This window comes from Lissotriton vulgaris, chromosome 8 (genome assembly GCF_964263255.1).
Source record: "Lissotriton vulgaris chromosome 8, aLisVul1.2, whole genome shotgun sequence".
NCBI classification, from domain to species: Eukaryota; Metazoa; Chordata; class Amphibia; order Caudata; family Salamandridae; genus Lissotriton; species Lissotriton vulgaris.
Window position 1 is genome coordinate 96,696,224 of NC_141696.1, and position 20,575 is coordinate 96,716,798.

Genomic DNA, 20,575 nt, shown 5'->3' on the forward strand with positions numbered 1-20,575 from the left:
TCTAGGGCAGACTTGGGGCAGACTCAGTTAACCTGTCCTTCTCTTGAACCCCTTAGACAGCAGGCTGCTGCTGAGGCTGCTGGGAATGCTCAAGGTGCCCATAAAGTATATTGGGATGATGGACTCCTTTATTCAGAGGGTAGAGACCCCAAGCCTGGTACAACCAGGAGGTTGGTTATACCTCTGCAATTTAGGGGCTTCCTTCCTACCTTGGCCCATGATATTCCTTTAGCAGGACTCCTTGGCCAGAATAAGACTTGGGACAGGCTGGTCCCTCACTTTCACTTGTCTCACATGTCTGAAGACACCAAGGAGTTTTGTCGCTCCTGTGTAACCTGCCAAGCCAGTGGTAAACCAGGTAGCACCACAAAGGCCCCCCTGATACTACTGCCTGTGGTGGGGGTTCCCTTTGAAAGAGTGGGGATTGATATTGTAGGTTCAATTGATCCCCCTACAGCATCTGGGCACAGATTCATACTGGTGGTGGTGGACCATGCCACCAGGTACCCAGAGGCAATTCCACTTAGGACCACAACAGTTCCTGTTGTGGCCAGGGCCTTACTTGGAGTTTTCTCCAGAGTGGGGTTTCCTGAGGAGGTAGTATCTGATAGAGATCCCAACTTCATGTCAGGATACTTGACAGCTATGTGGAAGGAATGTGGTGTCAACTACAAGTTCACCACTCCTTATCATCCACAGTGTAATGGGCTTGTTGAAAGGTTTAACAAGACCCTAAAGGGTATGATCAAAGGATTACCAGAAAAGCTCAGGCGGAGATGGGACATCCTTCTACCCTGCCTTTTGTTTGCTTACAGAGAGGTCCCTCAAAAGGGGGTTGGCTTCAGCCCCTTTGAATTGTTGTTTGGGCACCCTGTAAGAGGACCCCTATCTCTGGTGAAGGAAGGATGGGAGTTACCTCTCAAAAAGCCTAAACAAGACATAGTGGACTATGTACTTGGTCTCCGCTCCAGGATGGCTGAGTATATGGAAAAGGCATCCAAAAACCTTGAGGCTAGCCAAGAATTACAGAAAGCTTGGCATGACCAAAAGGTTGTTGTGATTGAGTATCAGCCAGGACAGAAGGTATGGGTGTTGGAGCCAGTGGCCCCAGCTGCACTCCAAGACAAATGGTCTGGACCCCATACAATTCTTGAGAAAAAGGGAGAGGTTACCTACTTGGTGGACCTAGGAACTCCCAGGAGCCCCCACAGGGTGCTCCATGTTAACAGACTGAAGGCATATGTCAACAGGGAAGACATGAGCTTGCTCATGGCTACAGATGAGGGACAGGAGGAAGAGAGTGACCCTCTTCCAGACCTGCTCACTCAGAACCCTTAGGATGGCTCAGTTGATGGTGTGGCCTTAGGTGGCAGCCTCACTGAACATCAGCAACATGACTGTAGGCACGTTTTGCAGTAATACAGGCATATGTTCTCCTTGACACCCAGTCAGACTAACTGGTGTACCCATGTGGTGGACACTGGTGACAGTCTTCCTGTAAAAAGCAAGATTTACAGGCAACCTGACCACGTCAGTGACTGTATAAAGACTGAGATGCAAAAGATGCTGGAATTAAATGTCATTGAGCCTTCAGAGAGCCCCTGGGCTAGCCCAGTGGTTCTGGTCCCCAAACCTCACACCAAAGATGGCAAGAGAGAGATGAGGTTCTGTGTGGATTACAGAGGACTCAATGCTGTCACCAGGACAGATGCACTCCCTATTCCAAGGGCAGGTGAGCTCATTGACAAGTTGGCTTCTGCCAAATATTTGAGCACATTTGACTTGACAGCTGGCTACTGGCAAATCAGGTTAGCTGAGGAGTCTAAAGCCAAGACTGCATTTTCTACCCCAGGTGGGCATTATCAATTTGTGGTGATGCCCTTTGGTTTGAAAAATGCACCTGCCACCTTCCAAAGGTTGGTGAATCAAGTCCTTACTGGGTTGGATGACTTTTGCGCAGCATATCTGGATGATATTGCTGTCTTCAGCTCCACCTGGGAGGATCACCTCGTCCACCTGAAGAAAGTGCTTGAGGCTCTGCAAAAGGCAGGCCTCACTATCAAGGCAAAAAAGTGCCAGATAGGGCAGAGTAAGGTTGTATACCTGGGCCACATTGTAGGTGGAGGCCAAGTTCAACCACTGGAGAGTAAGATCCAGACCATCAAGGACTGATCCCCTCCAACTACCCAGACTCAGGTCAGAGCTTTCTTGGGCTTGACTGGGTACTACAGGAAGTTTGTTAATAACTATGGGTCCATTTTGACTCCTCTTAATGATCTGACATCCAAGAAGATGCCCAAAAAGGTTCAGTGGACAGTAAACTGTCAAAAGGCATTTGATGACCTGAAGAAGGCCATGTGCTCTGCTCCTATCCTGAAGAGTCCTGGCTACTCAAGAGAGTTCATTGTCCAAACAGATGCTTCTGAGTTGGGAGTGGGGGCAGTGCTTTCACAGCTTAATGTAGATGGTCAAGACCAGCCCATTGCTTTTATTAGCAGAAGGCTGACCCCCAGAGAAAAACGTTGGTCAGCCATTGAGAGGGAGGCCTTTGCTGTGGTGTGGGCCCTAAAGAAGTTGAGACCATACTTGTTTGGCACTCACTTCAAGATTCAGACCGACCATAAGCCCCTGTTATGGCTTAATCAGATGAAGGGTGAAAACCCCAAACTACTCAGGTGGTCCATTTCCCTACAGGGGATGGACTTTACAGTGGAGCACCGCCCAGGGACTGACCATGGCAATGCAGATGGTCTCTCCAGGTACTGCCACTTAGAACATGAAGACACAACTGGTCAAGGTTAGTCTAATGTCCCTGCGTTTGGGTTGGGGTTGTGTAGGAGAGGAGGGTCTGCTATCCTATGGTTATCCCAAATTTTTGCTTTTTGCTTCACTGGTTTATGACTTAATGCATCCTGCATGTAATGTTTAGGCCTGGGTGGTGACCTCCGCTCACAGACTTTGAGGAGTTTTCTACACTCGGCAATCCACAAAACGTACGGAGTACACAAAACTCGTGCACGATAAGTGTGCAAGTTGCCGCTCTGGTAGAAATGGCAGTTTGCATTGAACTCCGCCACTTGCAGGACTCTGCGGGGATTTTCTGCCCAGGCCTGGTAATGTTTGTAGGAGAGTAGGGTCTGCTATCCTATGGTCACCCCATATTTTTGCTTTTTGCTTCACTGGTTTATGACTTAATGTGGCTGTGTGCCTGCTAATCAGACCCACAGCCTGCTGTTCTCTCTCTAAATTACTGCCAATGCATTCTAGGTGCATTATGAGTTGGAACTGGTTCACCTTATTGGCCCCTGTAACAGTGTACCCTAGGTACCCAGGGCATAGGTGTTTCCAAGGCCTACCAGGGGCTGCAGCATGTATTGTGCCACCCCTGGCCTGGCCTCCATATTTGACACAACTGGCTGATCACTCAGCTCAGGTGAGTTGGTGTAATCACCTCTTGCTTAGATATAGTATCCCTATATCTAACCTTAACTGGACACATATGTTCCTATCAGCCACTCCTATGGAAGGCCTCATCAATCCTGGAGGCAGAGTGCTTGGAAATATGTGAGATGGTGCTCTAGCGTGAGCTGAGCCTGTCTGCAGCTGTCAGGAACAACTCCCTTAGCTGTTCCGGGATATTGCCATACCATATACTCTTAAGTGCATTATAATCCTCGCGGTTATATGCTAACTTTGGTTTGGCTTTATCAAAACATGTCGAGTAAGGTGTCATACGATTTGGAATACTATCCCCTCGACAGTTCTGTCGACGGGGATAGCATTCCACCCTTCTAGAGGGACACGACATGTACATAGCCTTAACCCCGGTTAAAGTTAACAAGAGCCTCAGCATCACAAAATGGATGCGGCCACCACAGACACAAGTCTGACCTCCTGCTGCTGGGAGTCCTTCCAGCGAGGGAGGCTTGGACAAAGGGTTTCCTGCCTTGGGAGGTGCGAGCACCACCCCAGACAGGATTTTGTGTATTGGGTAGGACAGGGCTGAATAGAATTAGACATGCCCGGGGCACACAAGGTGTCCCCGTGCATAATCCAGTCCAAACCGATCCTGGGACTTTCCAGACCCAGGCCTGGCGAGGAGCTGGACAAAGGAAAGGGGGTGTAACCGCCCCCCTTCCTGGGCCCACCCACAGGAGGGACCTAGCAGGTGATCCACCCCTCAGATTGGGAATAAGAGTGGGAGCAGTGCCATAGCACCTCAGATCATCCTGAATCAACTTGAAACTAAGAAGATGACTGGACTTCGACATTCTGCTGCACAGAAGACTGAAGAGCATCTCCCTTGAGGCCTAGGAGTGGCCACCCTGTGAACACAGGCACCATCCAGCAACTCAACGTCTGCTTTTCCGCCGCCTCCCGCCGGAGCCCGGGCCCAGAGCCTAACAAGACCCAGACTCCCAGACTTATCACAGGCCGATCCACAGTCCCTGCAAAGAAGGGACCCATGGAGGCACCGAGAGATGTGGGCCTGGACCTCTTGAAAGACCCCCGAGACGCTGACTGCGCAGCATCTGAGGCACCCTCGACGTTGTGCTTAAGGGACTAAGAAGCCCTACCACCGAGCAGTCCTTGCACCCAAGATCAGCCCACCAGCATCTCCACGATCTGCATGGGGCCCTTTTGCATTGTGCTACTCGACGCGGCATCCCGGCCACTTGCCACATGGTCAGCGGCCATCTTGGCGATGAAACCTACAACTTTCACTGCGGTTCCGGTTGCTCCAGACTTGCCCTTGCTCCTGTATAAGGGAGCACCCGCTCTGACCTTGCTGGTCCGAGTGATCAGCCTTTTTTGATTCCTGCGTGGCTTGCATTAGCCAAGGCCTGTTTGCTCTGATCAAGTTGCCGACACCCCCATCAGATAGAGCCTTCCTGTGACAGCTCGTGACCTATGCCTGGACGTCCTCGACCTCTTCCTGTCCACGTGGCTGCAGAGAGAAGCTACACCTCATCGCCTGTTTGCACCGACATCGCCTGGTTCCAATCTAGTTCCACGGTAGTCACTGGCTAGTGACTATGAACATTGTCCCCTCTGCTTTCAGGTCTTCACAATTTCAGATCCACCCTTTGATCCACCGGAACTCTTCACATCGAGCCGCCTGCAGCATCTTCAGCTCCAAGCACCATCGACCTGCGTGACGAAACCAGACACTACTTCGACCCTATGCACCCGCTTCCTGTGGGTGAGGTAACTCAGCAACGCCGGTGATCCCACACTGGTACACACCTCTACGGCCTGTGTCTTAAGTTTCAGCTTTCTAGGTCACTTGGAAGGTTCCTAACTAACTAACTTTATAACTTTTACTCACCATAGACATTGCATTGGTGAGTGCATGCACTTTAAACACTGCACCCGAGTCCCGCGGGCCTTTCCCGACTTAGTCACTGCTAGTCCCGATCAGCTCCAGCGATTCCCAAGGCCCTAGGCCTGTTTCCTTTTCGATTGGTATGTCTTATACCACTTTCTTAGTATATGGTTTAGGTGGCCCCTAGGGCTCATCCATATTGTGCAACTTTTGTGTATTTCAACTGTGTTTTGTTTTAACGCTTGTGCTTCTGTGCTCATTAAGAGTCCAGGGGATATTTGTAGTTAATAAATATATATGTATTTTCAATATATATCTGTGTGGTGTCATTTCATTTAGTATTCAAGGGGGTTGTATATGGTAAAACAGCTTGCTTCACATGCCTTTCAGAGTTTAGCCTAAGACTGCTTTGTCCACGCTACCACTAGGATAGCTGGTCTATAAGGTTGACTTACAACCAATCATCATAAGAGTTGCTTGGCATGGTACAAGGTGATCACTAGAATTAGTGAGCATCACATACCAGGCCAACTTCTCACAATGTTTCTTGGCAAAACATTAAAAAAAACAAAGAAAGAGGTTTGGTGCAGCGGCCAGGGTGCCTGACTTGGACCATGGGGTTCACAGTTCGATCCCCGCTTCTGGAGGCAGGTTAACCCAGCACTATGTGAATCTGGGCAATATCTCGCTTAATCTTCCCGACTGCCCCCAGCGCCGGGACACCTCTCAGGAGGTTACTGTGCGCTTTACAAATGCTGGTATTTCATTTCATTTCACAAGACATATGCTCCATTGAATAAATATCTCTTAATGAACAACTATAATCAAACAATATTTACATGTATATTTCTTCGACAAAAGAACTAATGTAGGAATATTATTGCAGAATAATTCAAATTAGTCATACAACGAACACCATGAATGTATAAATATTTATCAAAAATCAATAATATATGAAAAAACAAGAGAAAAATTATGAAGTAACACGTATGTCCAAAGTGAGAGACAGTTAAGTGGCTTTGATCATGGATGGAACCTGTCTTGTTGTGTCTAGGCGTGTTTCAGTAACTCAAGCGCCTTCATCAGGCAAGCCACAGATAGCATGTATAAAAACAAATGTGAATACTCCTTTCTCAAACAAAGCTCTGCACTTGTCATTCTGGACTAAACCCTTTCAAAATTATATAACAAATGTAGCTGGTGTGAAATCGAAATCTATCCAATAATCTTTATTTTGTTAATCTAAAGTCAGATACCATCCTCTCCATTCTGTACATAGGATATATCACATGTGACTGCCCAGTAAAAAAGACCACACATGCCACCTTTAAGTGACAACATAGCATTGGCATTTAGTGAGGTGCAAACCTGATGGAAAACTAATGACCAGGACACCACTTCTTACATATAGAGGAAAGATCACCTTCTATGGAGTGACATCACAAAGGAAAAGGAGTCAGGGTAGAACCAAAAGCAGGTTTTACGAAATGGTAGGCATGCTGTCAATATGAAAACATAATGAGTTTTATTCACCTTTTAGGAAAAACATAAATGCTAAAAGGAGCATTGCACTTAGGAATGACCAGGGGCCAGATTTATAAAGGGACTGTATAAACAATTCATTACAATGATGACTGGTTATATATACCACCAATACGAAGGTCTGGCTGCCCGATACCAATAACATCAGACGTTCAGCTTGGGCACAGTGGAGAGTACTGTCTCCACTTTGGCCAAACTTCTCTGACCGCCCTTACTTACCAGAGCCATCCGATAAATAGCTTCATGTCTTCCTGATCTATTTAGGCAGACATGTAGTAATTTTTTACTGTAAATTCTGGTAGTAAAGAACATTAAAACTATTTTGCTCCCCCTGCCCTGGGAGAAGACTCGCATGGCGAGGGAAGCATTTTAATACTTATTTTCAAAAAGAAAATCCTGATTTAGGATTTTTGTTTTCAAAAGAATACTGTTTGCTACAAAACTGCATCCTTCCGATGCAGCCTGAAACAAACAGTAAAATGCTTTGGCAGGAACCACTGCAGTGGCGGTTCCTTTCAATACCTTTATAAATGATTGCCTTCTTGTGGTATAAATTAAGTTATTGGCCTCTCCACCATGGGGACAGAGTAATTCAATATGAGCCTATGTTACTTATATGCTGCAATGTTCTTGCTCCAAAGTATTTATAGGGAGGTCAACATTATTGGTGTGCAAGAGAATTATGCATTATCAAAGAGCTATAAGAAGGAAAGATTCCAGCTACAAGATTGCCAAATAATCCCCAGCCCAAAAAACGTCCATGAGGGATGAGAAAATAAGTAAAAAACATACATTCTGCCCCTGGGAGATCGATACAGAGTGACAGGTAAAAGGAGCTAAGTAGATCAGAGTCCAGGTATACCATACAATATAATTCACTATGATAAAATGTATAAAGCATGCAGCTGCTACCAAAGAAGTATCCAGAGCTAGCCGCCCAATTGTATAAGAGAAGAAGACTAGTTAAACATCAACAGAAAGTTTATGCATCAAAAAGAGAAGTCTTTAGCAGTTTGTGAAGAAACGATTTGGAAGGATCAAAATGTAGGGTCATAGGCAATGGGTTCCAGGGTTTGATGGCAAGAAAGGAGCAACCTCCTCTTCTTGCCTTTTGGAGCCTGGGAACGCAACGATGTTTTTGCGCATTGGAGCACAATGATCTTTTATCATCTATTTTCATATTAATGTATACTAAGGAGTGTAAACTTTGGTGAAGAAATGTATGTATCTTTCATAACAGAAATGTGTTTGGTTGTCTTTTCTGAGGAGAGAATCATATTTTGGAGAACTATTTTTATATGTGGTTTGAAATATATTTTAAATTTGTGTTTGTCTCCTGAATTGCTTTTCTAGACTGTCGGATCTTATAGAAAAGAACCCGAGGTAGGACATCTTTACAGTCTTTAAAGGATTATGAAAGACTTTATATCTTTTGTTCATTATTTGCTTAAAAAGGGTGTAATGAAAGGATTAAGGGAATTAAAAATGTAAAATGAACGTAGGGACCCAAAATGGTTTTGTTTTTGTTAGAAATGTAAATGTGTCTTTGTGTGTATATACAGTTATGTATGTGTGTGTATGCATGTGTAAACATGTGAGTGCATATGTATGTGTGTGTGTATATATATGTGTGTGTGTGTTTTTGTGTGTGTATGTGTGTGTGCTTATCTAAGTACATATATATATATATATATTGAGAGAGATGTGTGTGCGTGTATGTGTGTGGGAGTGTTTGTGTGTGTAACTAAATAGCCCAAAGTCTTACCAGGTCCCATGCTCAATTGGCAGCAGTGCACAGTCGGTGTGAGATTTAAATCAACATTGCAAGTTTCAATCTGATAGTTAAAACGTGCACCCCAAGTTGCTTACTTCAGACTTTTACAGCTGATAGGCAAATGGTAAATGTGTGCGGGTGGCATGTACAACACTTGACACATTTTGGGGATCTGGTCACCCTGGTCACAGATAGAATTATACATTTTCCTTGCTGGATGAAAACTTGCAATTTTGATTGTATATTTAATCAACATTGCAAGTTTCCATCCACCAAGGAAAACGCTAGAATGTTCACAAACAGACATCCGCATTTCAACTCAATGGTTGAGCCAAGACGCAGATGTCTGTTTGTGAAAATAGACTCTCTATAAAAAACATCTGCACAAGGTAAAGGATGTGCCTATAAGGGGATTGACCAGAGAATTACAAAGTATGGCTGGAGCTTGGCTGTATTGGAGTAGTGAGATCTCGGTGAAGACGTCTGTACAAGGTAAAAAGCTGAGAATGGCTGCTGTATGGCCTCTTAATGGGATTTGATATCTGGAGGCAAAGGTTGTGCATAGTATGGGAATGACCACCTAATGGGGCTTGGATGTCTGAAGGCAGTGGCCTTTCTGTGACAATTTCTTTGCAAGGTGCAAGATGTGTGTAGTAATGGTTCAACACATAATGGGGTTTGTGTATCTGTAGGAAGTTAGTGCCTAGGAGCTTTGCCAACAAAGGTGGTTTAGTATTTTGAGGGGGTGGGTTCTCCAGAAAAAATTCAGTACAAGTCAGGGGCTGTGCCTAGTAAGGGTTTGATCACCTAATTGAGCTTAGGGTATAAGTAGGAGGAGCTTGGCTGACTAATGGGGCTTGGCTGTCTGGACAGAGTGCGCTCTCCTTGAAGACTGTGGTACTAAAGGGGGTGGTAATGGACGGAGCATCTGAACCAATCAAACACTCACACCCAGTCAAAAGATCTGGGTTTAATCCATCACCGTTCTTTAGCCCACTCTGCTACCCCAGTTCAGACATGGCTATATGCAAATCAGTCTGACCCTGTGCCTCATGGGAACAGTCCAGCCCGAACTGCCAAGCCATGCCTTCCCTGGACCGGAAACAAGCTTCCGAGGACTGGTTTCTGGCATTCCAGCCGTCTTCAGCCCCGCTTGCTTGAATCCAGTGGCAAAGTGAGCAAGGGAGTCACGTCTGAGCATACCCTGCCACACTTATGGCGGCCAAAAGCGGTACAAAAGGGGGTGGTAATGGACAGAGCATCTGAACCAATCAAACACTCACAACCAGTCAAAAGATCTGGGTTTAATCCATCACCGTTCTTTAGCCCACTCTGCCACCCCAGTTCAGACATGGCTATATGCAAATCAGTCTGACCCTGTGCCTCATGGGAACAGTCCAGCCCGAACTGCCAAGCCATGCCTTCCCTGGACCGGAAACAAGCTTCCGAGGACCGGTTTCTGGAATTCCAGCCGTCTTCAGCCCGGCTTGCTTGAATCCAGTGTCAAAGTGAGCAAGGGACTCACGTCTGAGCATACCCTGCCACACTTATGGCGGCCAAAAGTGGTACAAAAGGGGGTGGTAATGGACGGAGCATCTGAACCAATCAAACACTCACACTCAGTCAAAAGATCTGGGTTTAATCCATCATCGTTCTTTAGCCCACTCTGCCACCCAAGTTCAGACATGGCTGTATGCAAATCAGTCTGACCCTGTGCCTCATGGGAACAGTCCAGGCCGAACTGCCAAGCCATGCCTTCCCTGGACCGGAAACAAGCTTCCGAGGACCGGTTTCTGGCATTCCAGCCGTCATCAGCCCGGCTTGCTTGAATCCAGTGTCATAGTGAGCAAGGGACTCACGTCTGAGCATACCCTGCCACACTTATGGCGGCCAAAAGCGGTACAAAAGGGGGTGGTAATGACGGAGCATCTGAACCAATCAAACACTCACACCCAGTCAAAAGATCTGGGTTTAATCCATCACCGTTCTTTAGCCCACTCTGCCACCCCAGTTCAGACATGGGTATATACAAATCAGTCTGACCCTGTGCATCATGGGAACAGTTCAGCCCGAACTGCCAAGCCATGCCTTCCCTGGACCGGAAACAAGCTTCTGAGGACCGGTTTCTGGCATTCCAGCCGTCTTCAGCCTGGCTTGCTTGAATCCAGTGTCAAAGTGAGCAAGGGACTCACGTCTGAGCATACCCTGCCACACTTATGGCGGCCAAAAGCGGTACAAAAGGGGGTGGTAATGGACGGAGCATCTGAACCAATCAAACACTCACACCCAGTCAAAAGATCTGGGTTTAATTCATCACTGTTCTTTAGCCCACTCTGCCACCCAAGTTCAGACATGGCTATATGCAAATCAGTCTGACCCTGTGCCTCATGGGAACAGTTCAGCCCGAACTACCAAGCCATGCTTTCCCTGGACCGGAAACAAGCTTCCGAGGACCGGTTTCTGGCATTCCAGCCGTCTTCAGTCCTTGAAGACTGTTGAGCAATGCTAAAGTTGTGCATAGTACAAACTTGGTCACCTAATGGTACTAGTGTGTCTTGAGGTGATGGATCTGCATAGTAGGGAATTGGCCACCAAAAAGGGGAGTTTCAATGAAGACTTCTGTATAAAGGAAAGGCTGTGAGTGGCAGGGGCTTGATCACATAATGGAGCTTAGTTGTCTGGTAGGAGTGGGTACTCCATGAAGGTTTTTGTACAAGAGGAAGCCAGTGCGTAATGGGGGTTTCAACAATTAATGGGGCTTAGGTTTTTGGAGGTAAAAGTATGTTTTGCATGCTAATGGGACTTGGTTGTCTGGAGTGAGTAGGCTCTCAATGATGATTTATGCACAAGGGAATGGTGTGCATAGTAAGGGCATGGCCACCTAATGAGGTCTGGCTGTCTTGATTGTGTGGGTTCTCCTGGAAGACATTTGTAACAGGTGAAGTCTCTACACAGCAGCAGGTTGGCTGTGTAATGGGTTTGGGTGTTTTTAAGGATTGGACTCGCCACAAAGTCTTCTGAACACATTGAAGGCTATGCGTAGATCAAACTTTGCCACCCAATGAGGCTTGGGTATCTGGTGGAGGTCATCTCTCTGTAAAGATTACTCACAAGATGAAGGCCATGATAAAAAGTGTGTTCAAAGTGGGATTGGGGTGACTGGATGAGTAGGCTCTTCATAAAAACTTCTATACAAGATGAAGTCTGTGTATAGTAGGGGCATGACCACCTAATGATATTGAGTGCCTTGAGGTGTAGCGTGTCTATATTTGAGACCAATGCCAATTGTCTGAATTGAAGCAGTGGTTACTCACCTTAAAGACTTCTCCACAAGGCGAAAGCTGTTTGTAGCAGGGACTTCAGTGTCTATCATAAAACCCCATGCTACTTATACCTATTCCAAAGACAGGGAAAATACTATTGTAAATAACAAATCCCGAGGCAACTAATGTTCTAATTTGCATGATATGACATAACTGCAACATGATACTGAAAAAGGCTAATTGATGACCTATACATAATGTAAAAAAGACTTTCATTGGTACAAATTATAAAAAAACATATGATGCATCATGCATGTAATGTTTAGGCCTGGGTGGTGAACTCCGCTTGCAGACTTTGAAGAGTTTTCTACACTCGGCAATCCACAAAACGTACGGAGTGCAGAAAACTTGTGAACGGTAACTGCGCAAGTTGGCGCTCTGGTAGAAATGGCAGTTTGCATTGAACTCCGCCACTTGCGGGACTCCACAGAGTTTTTGTGCCCAGGCCTGGTAATGTTTCTTTTTTTTTTTTTTGTGTCCTCATATTTGCCACAGATGTAATAACTCTAGATGGAAACTCTCAATTCTGCCAACACAATACCTAACTGTGCGCCCTGGAGTATTCTATTGTTGCGTTTAGCTATCAAGAGGTCTCCCAGAGGTAGGTTCTCTACCAGTCCAACTCCCCTGATCAACGTCACTGTACCTTGTCTTGGGGAGGACCGGACCACAAACCCCTGGCATAATCATTGGACGTTTGCTGTCTAACTGTCCAACCATCTTATCAGTGAAGCCCAGATCTTTGCCGCCTCCTCTCCTCCACACAACAGGTCTACTTTACTAACAGTCATAACATTTTTTAGGCAATCTGCAAACCTAGGGGGAATTGGGGATTTCCATTCTCTACAAATCTCTCTCCTGGCAATTATAATCACGTAGAATATAAACTGGGTGATGCTGTCTCTAATATCATATTCCTCCGGCAAACCCATCAATATCAGTCTGAGATTACACGTGACTGATCTGGACAATACCTCCTCTAAAAAGGTGCAGACCGATGACCAATAGTTCTTAATCTTTATGCAGTCTGCAAAAATATGTACATCGTCTGCCTCTGTGTTTTTACATCTGGGACAGAGGTGTGGTATTCCTGATATTTTTGAAAGCTTAGAGGGAGTCCAATAGACCCTGTATGCCGTGTAGAGATGATTTTTTCTAAGGTTAGCAGGTTTCACTATTTTTTGAGATATTGCAAATGAGTCTAACCAGACCTCCGATTGTTTCTCCGGGTTACCCCCTATTGAATCCCCCCAAAGTTTTGAAATCTCTTCCTCCTGTCTATCCTTTGCCCCAAACAGTATGTTATACCATGCTGAAACCTCACCCTTCCACACTTCTTGTCTGTTAACTAGATCTAAAAATTTGCACCCCACTGTTTCTGACACCCAATTTTGGCTTCCTCACCATGATGATATATGATAATATTTAAACCTCGCTAGGGACCCTCCCGTCAGATTAGATATAGATGTCCAATCTAATAGTTCTTGATTTATCTGGACATCTCCCTATAGTTTTAAACCAGCCTCTCTCAGGGGAAGGGAGAGTCGGTCTAGTAAGCATTCAGGTGTTCTGGGGGAGTCCCAAATTGGTGCCAAGAAATTATAGTAGGGGATTTTCCAGATTTTGCAGGCTGCTTGCCACAATTTTAAGGCTGTTAGTAAAATTTTAAGGCAGACTTATTTATAGAATTTTTGGGCGCCAAATTTAAACAAGAAAAATTCAAGACCCTTAGGAAGGTCGGATAACAGAGCTTGAAACAAACGACCATGTGATGATGAATCTAACTTATTAGCTAGGAGTCTAAAATTTTTCAACTGGAATGCATAACAATAAAATAACAAATCTGGGAGAGCTAATCCTCCTCTTTTTAGCCCCCTCCTCAACTTCTTCCATGCTATTCTTGGTGACTTAGATGCCCAGATAAATGAACCAATTTCTCCCTGAAGATTTTAAATATCTTTATTACAAAATGTTAGTGGAATACTATTGAATAGAAAAGTCACTTTGGGTAATACTAACATTTTAATTAAATTAACTCTTCCATAGATACTAAGAGGAAGATTGGACCATCTTTGGAGAAGTTTAGCTATCTCTTTTACCATGATCTGCCAGGATACTTTGGGTGTCTCTTGTAGTTTCTGAGCAATATATATACCCAGATACCTGATCTTTGTTTTTGTATCTGGTATAAGAATGGGACTATTCCAACTCATTACATCAGTTTTATTTTTGTTGATACCATAACCTGAGACTGCTCCAAATTCCTCTGCTAGATTAAATAACTTCGGAATGGCCTCTGAAGGGTTAGTGGTGTATAGAAACAAATCATCAGGGTACAATGCCGTCTTTAGTTCCAGCCCACCCATATTAAAAGGAAGAATTGTTGGGTCAGAACGTATCGCTATCACAAAAGGCTCAATATACAAATCAAAAAGGAGAGGAGACAGGGGGCAACCCTGCCTCGTCCCTCTTGATATCTCGAACAAATCTGACAAGGACCCGTTAATTAGAACCTTAGCTCGAGGATGCCCATATAGGTTTTTGACACCCTGGATAAAAAGTGGTGGAAAGCGAAACCTTGTAAGGGTGTCCCACAGAAACACGCAGTTAACTTGGTCAAAAGTCTTCGCTGCGTCTATTGCCACAATGGTAAGTGGCAGTCCCTTTACTTCGGCATAATCGATTGGACCAATGACCTGAAAAGTCAACTCGTTCAGTTGTCGTCCAGGGATAAAACCCCTTTGATCAGGGTGAATGACAGATCTGATAACTTTGGATAGTCTCTCAGCCAAAATCCCCGAGAATATTTTAAGGTCCGAATTTAAGAGGGATATTGGTCTGTATGACTCTATGTTCTTTGGGTCCTTATTTGGTTTTGCTATTAAAGTGATGGTTGCCTCAAACCAGGAGGGTGGAATATCTCCTCTTTGATGGTAAATATTGTTAAAAAGGGACAGTAGGTGTGAAATAGTTACCTCTTCATTATCTTTATAAATCTCAGTTGGCAAGCCATCGGGGCCTGGGGCTTTATTCCTGCTCATCTTTTTCAACTGAGCTCTAATTTCCCCCTCTGTAATGTCTCTCGACAGGGTCTTTTTATCTTCTTCATTCAATTGGGGTAAAGTCCTTTGGTACCACCATTTCTCCAAGTCTTCTATTCCAACCTTGATGTTTTCCCGATAGAGTTCTTCCATAAATCCTCTAGCTTCCTCCCTGATCTCTTCTTCCTCAATTAATTGCTCTCCGGAGGAACTTTGGTTTAGAGTTTCGATGTTGTTTCTGGTCCTGTCTGCTCTGGCCTTCCACGCTAAAAGTGCACTCTCCATATTCAAAGTTTTTTAATTTACTGATCTCCCATATATCATGGATCTGTTTGTCAGCTCTAGCTTTAAAACTCAGCTGTAATCTATGAAGCTCCTTTTCTAATTCTGGAATCTTCTCCCTTTCCTCCAAGGCTGCGTGCTGGAGCTCCTGCTCTTTCTTTTTAATAGAATCTAATTCTTTAGTTTCTATATCTTTTATCTCTCTTCTTTTTACCCTCATGTGATATCCCAGTAAACCTCTAAGAAAGGCCTTAAATGATTCCCAAACAAACTGCTCCAGTGCTGAGCCCTCATTAAATGAAAAAAATTCCCTTATGCTATTTTTGATTTTGACTCCAATGTTGTCATCTAAGAGAATAGTTCTATCTAGAGTCCATCTTCGTTTAGTGGCGATATTTGTGAAATTAATATTGAGTTGTACTACAGTGTGATCAGAAAGGCCCACGGGAATATGAGTAACAGATACCAAGACTGTTTTCAAAGACTGGTCTATCAAAAATAAGTCAATTCTCGAAAATTGCATGTATCTCTTACTGTAAAAGGAATATTCTCTGAGGTTGCCGTTCTTAGTTCTCCAGGCATCCATCAGGTTATGGTCTTTCATTATATTTTTAAGAGCAGAGAGGCATTTTTTAGGCAAGTTATATTTTGCTCTAGAGGTGCGATCCAGTTGAATATCTAAAATAAGATTAAAGTCCCCCCCAAGAATCAAAGGAGCCCTACTCGGGATTAAGGCCCCTTCAAGTTTTCCCAAGAAAATTTTGTTGTCCTCATTCGGGCCATAAAATACTGCAACAGTGTATAGTGAGCCCGTAATTAAGAGCTCGGCTATCAACCACCTCCCGGTCTGGTCTGTTTCCCATCTCTGTATTTTAATGCCCTTATTTGCTCTAATAATTATAGCAACTCCTCTAGATATTCCCTTTTTGCCTTGAACATAGAATGTCCTGAACCCAATGCCTTTTCTCGAAAACCTTTTTACACTCTTTGATAATGTTTCTTGGCAAAACTTAAAATAAAAAAAATAAAAAAAGGAGGTGTGGTGCAGCGGCCAGGGTGCCTGACGTGGACCATGGGGTTCACAGTTCGATCCCCGCTTCTGGAGGCAGGTTAACCCAGCACTATGTGACTCTGGGCAATAGCTTGCTTAATCTTTCCGACAGCCCCCAGTGCCGGGACACCTCTTAGGAGGTTACTGTGCGCTTCACAAATGCTGGTATTTCATTTGATTTCACAAGACATATGCTCCATTGAATAAATATCTCTTAATGAACAACTATAATCAAGCAATAGTTACATGTATATTTCTTCAACAATAGAACTAATGTAGGAATATTATTGCAGAATATTTCAAATTAGTCATACAAGGAACACCATGAATGTCTAAATATTTATAAAAAATCAATAATATATGAAAAAACAAGCGAAAAATTATGAAGTAACACATATGTCCAAAGTGAGAGACAGTTAAGTGGCTTTGATCATGGATGGATCCTGTTGTGTAGTGTCTAGGCGTGTTTCAGTAACTCAAGCGCCTTCATCAGGCAAGCCACAGATAGCATGTCTAAAAACAAATGGGAACACTCCTTTCTCAAACAAAACTCTGCACTTGTCATTCTGGACTTAACCCTTTCAAAATTACATAACAAATATAGTTGGTGTGAAATCGATATCTATCCAATAATCTTTATTGTGCCCTACTAAAAAGACAACACATGCCACCTCTAAGTGACAACATAGGAATGGCATTTAGTGAAGTGCAAACCTGATGGAACAATCATGACCAGGACACCACTTATTACATATAGATAGCATTGCATGAGGAAAGATAACCTTCTATGGAGTGACATCACAAAGGTAAAGGAGTCAGGGTAGAACCAAAAGCAGGTTTTACAAAATGCAATGAATGTAAGGCATGCTGTCAATATGAAAACATAATGAGTTTTATTCACCTTTTAGGAAAAATATCAATGCTGAAAGGAGCATTGCACTTAGGAATTGCCTGGGGCCATATTTATAAAGGGACTGTATAAACAATTCATCACAATTATGACTGGTCATTTATACCGCCAATATGAAGGTCTGGCTGCCCCATATCAATAACATCAGACGTTCAGCTTGGGCACAGTGGAGAGTACTGTCTCCACTGTGGCCAAACTTCTCTGACCACCCTTACTTACCAGGGCTATCCGATAAATAGCTTCATGTATTGCTGATCTATTTAGGCAGACATGTAGCAATTTTTCACTGTAAATTCTGGTAGTAAAGAACATTAAAACTATTGTGCTCCCCTACCCTGGGAGAAAACTCACATGGTGAGGGAAGCATTTTAATTCTTATTTTCAAAAAGAAAATCCTGTTTTGGGATTTTTGTTTTGAAAAGAATACTGTTTGCTACAAAACTGCATCCTTCCGATGCAGCCTGAAACAAATAGTAAAATGCTTTGGCAGGAACCACTGCAGTGGCGGTTCCTTTCAATACCTTTATAAATGATTGCCTTCTTGTGGTATAAATTAAGTTATTGGCCTCTCCACCATGGGGACAGAGTAATTCAATATGAGCCTATGTTACTTATATGCTGCAATGTTCTTGCTCCAAAGCATTTATAGGGAGGTCAACATTATTGGTGTGCAAGAGAATTATGCATTATCAAAGAGCTATAAGAAGGAAAGATTCCAGCTAGGAGATTGCCAAATAATCCCCAGCCCAAAAAACGTCCATGAGGGATGAGAAAATAAGTAAAAAACATACATTCTGCCCCTGGGAGATTGATACAGAGTGACAGGTAAAAGGAGCTAAGTAGATCAGAGTCCAGGTATACCATACAATATAATTCACTATGATAAAATGTATAAAGCATGCAGCTGCTACCAAAGAAGTATCCAGAGCTAGCCGCCCAATTGTATAAGAGAAGAAGACTAGTTAAACATCAACAGAAAGTTTATGCATCAAAAAGAGAAGTCTTTAGCAGTTTGTGAAGAAACGATTTGGAAGGAGCAAAATGTAGGGTCATAGGCAATGGGTTCCAGGGTTTGATGGCAAGAAAGGAGCAACCTCCTCTTCTTGCCTTTTGGAGCCTGGGAACGCAACGATGTTTTTGTGCATTGGAGCACAATGATCTTTTATCATCTATTTTCATATTAATGTATACTAAGGAGTGTAAACTTTGGTGAAGAAATGTATGTATCTTTCATAACAGAAATGTGTTTGGTTGTCTTTTCTGAGGAGAGAATCATATTTTGGAGAACTATTTTTATATGTGGTTTGAAATATATTTTAAATTTGTGTTTGTCTCCTGAATTTCTTTTCTAGTCTCAAGGATTACCTGGGAAAAGACCCGAGGTGGGACATCTTTACAGTCTTTAAAGGATTATGAAAGACTTTATATCTTTTGTTCATTATTTGCTTAAAAAGGGTGTGATGAAAGGATTAAGGGAATTAAAAATGTAAAATGAACGTAAGGACCCAAAATGGTTTTGTTTTTGTTAGAAATGTAAATGTGTCTTTGTGTGTATATACAGTTATGTATGTGTGTGTATGTATGTGTAAACATGTGAGTGTATATGTATGTGTGTGTGTATATATATGTGTGTGTGTGTTTTTGTGTGTGTGTGTATGTGTGTGTGCTTATCTAAGTACATATATATATATATTGAGAGAGATGTGTGTGCGTGTATGTGTGTGGGAGTGTTTGTGTGTGTAACTAAATAGCCCAAAGTCTTACCAGGTCCCATGCTCAGTTGGCAGCAGTGCACAGTAGGTGTGAGATTTAAATCAACATTGCAAGTTTCAATCTGATAAGTAAAACGTGCACCCCAAGTTGCTTACTTCAGATTTTTACAGCTGATAGGCAAATGGTAAATGTGTGCGGGTGGCACGTACAACACTTGACACATTTTGGGGATCTGGTCACCCTGGTCACAGATAGAAGTATGCATTTTCCTTGCTGGATGAAAGCAATTTTGATTGTATATTTAATCAACATTGCAAGTTTCCATCCACCAAGGAAAACGCTAGAATGTTCACATACAGACATCCGCATCTCAACTCAATGGTTGAGCCAAGACGCAGATGTCTGTTTGTGAAAATAGACTCTCTATAAAAAACATCTGCACAAGGTAAAGGATGTGCCTATAAGGGGATTGACCAGAGAATTACAAAGTACGGCTGGAGCTTGGCTGTATTGGAGTAGTGAGATCTCGGTGAAGACGTCTGTACAAGGTAAAAAGCTAAGAATGGCTGCTGTATGGCCTCTTAATGGGATTTGATATCTGGAGGCAAAGGTTGTGCATAGTATGGGAATGACCACCTAATGGGGCTTGGATGTCTGAAGGCAGTGGGTTTTTTGTGACCATTTCTTTGGAAGGTGCTGTAGCAGGGTTTCCGTTCTCCCACAGAACTGTGCATAGAGATCTAGAACCTCAGTGAATTAGGATGACCCAAAACTCACCTCAGTGTCAGAAATCCCCTTACCGAGCTAGCTACAGTGTCTCATTGGTCACAACAAGCTGACCAATGACTTAGACAAACCAGAACATGATCTTAGATTACCTCAGGTATCGTGGAACACATGAACACTCTTTCGTTATATAATCATTTCAAACCAAAACTGGGAGTCAAAGAACACACGTGCAAGTTTGAAATATTTATTTTTCAATGCAAGGTTTTCAAACGCAGTATCTTATATAATACCAACATACATATTATAAAAATCAGAGTTATCAGCATAGTCACTAGTCCATAGTAATCGAACGGTGATAGCATATTATAATGCAAAAATCTATAGAAATCTGTATCACCTATATTTCGCACACCCTATTTAGCATACTATATTATATCTAAGAAGGTCTCATTTGGGTTTTTAGCAGAGCGGGCCCATACCTCTAAATGTCAGTAGGAGAAGATCACATCAACAGCTACCGGCTCTCTACATGCGAAGCATCAAGTGTGTTGATTCATTCCCTGTAACTCTATCTTAAACCCGCGTAGAGCCCAATGTTGGCAGCAACATTATTTGTGTTATGTCTAATGTGGTGCGAGGATCAGGCCTCCAGCAACCTTGTGTTAGGTTATTCTTAGAGGGTGCAGTTCTCAGTGTGCAGACAGTTGTACCAAGTGTACCAAGCACAACTGATATCAGAGTTCATATCGTGCTTGATCCCGAGTGCGATTGGATATTCCTTGATCCCTCCCTGCAAAGGGGGTCTACTCCTTCTCTGCGGTGGCCGCGGATGCCCTTGGGGAGCCATGGACGGGTGTTTACCTGCAGGTGGTAATGTATGCCAG

The 20,575-nt window shown here is 43.6% G+C and overlaps 1 protein-coding gene across 1 annotated transcript in view; it reads left to right on the top strand.

Moving 5' to 3' along the window:
• LOC147693515 (uncharacterized) overlaps nt 1–20,575 on the top strand; it is a 134,723-nt gene that overhangs the window by 72,601 nt on the left and 41,547 nt on the right. Inside the window, exons 5-6 of the mRNA XM_086936036.1 lie at nt 8,222–8,251; nt 18,602–18,631. Coding sequence (XP_086792162.1) covers nt 8,222–8,251; nt 18,602–18,631 — 60 coding nt within the window. The remainder of the gene's footprint in view (nt 1–8,221; nt 8,252–18,601; nt 18,632–20,575) is intronic.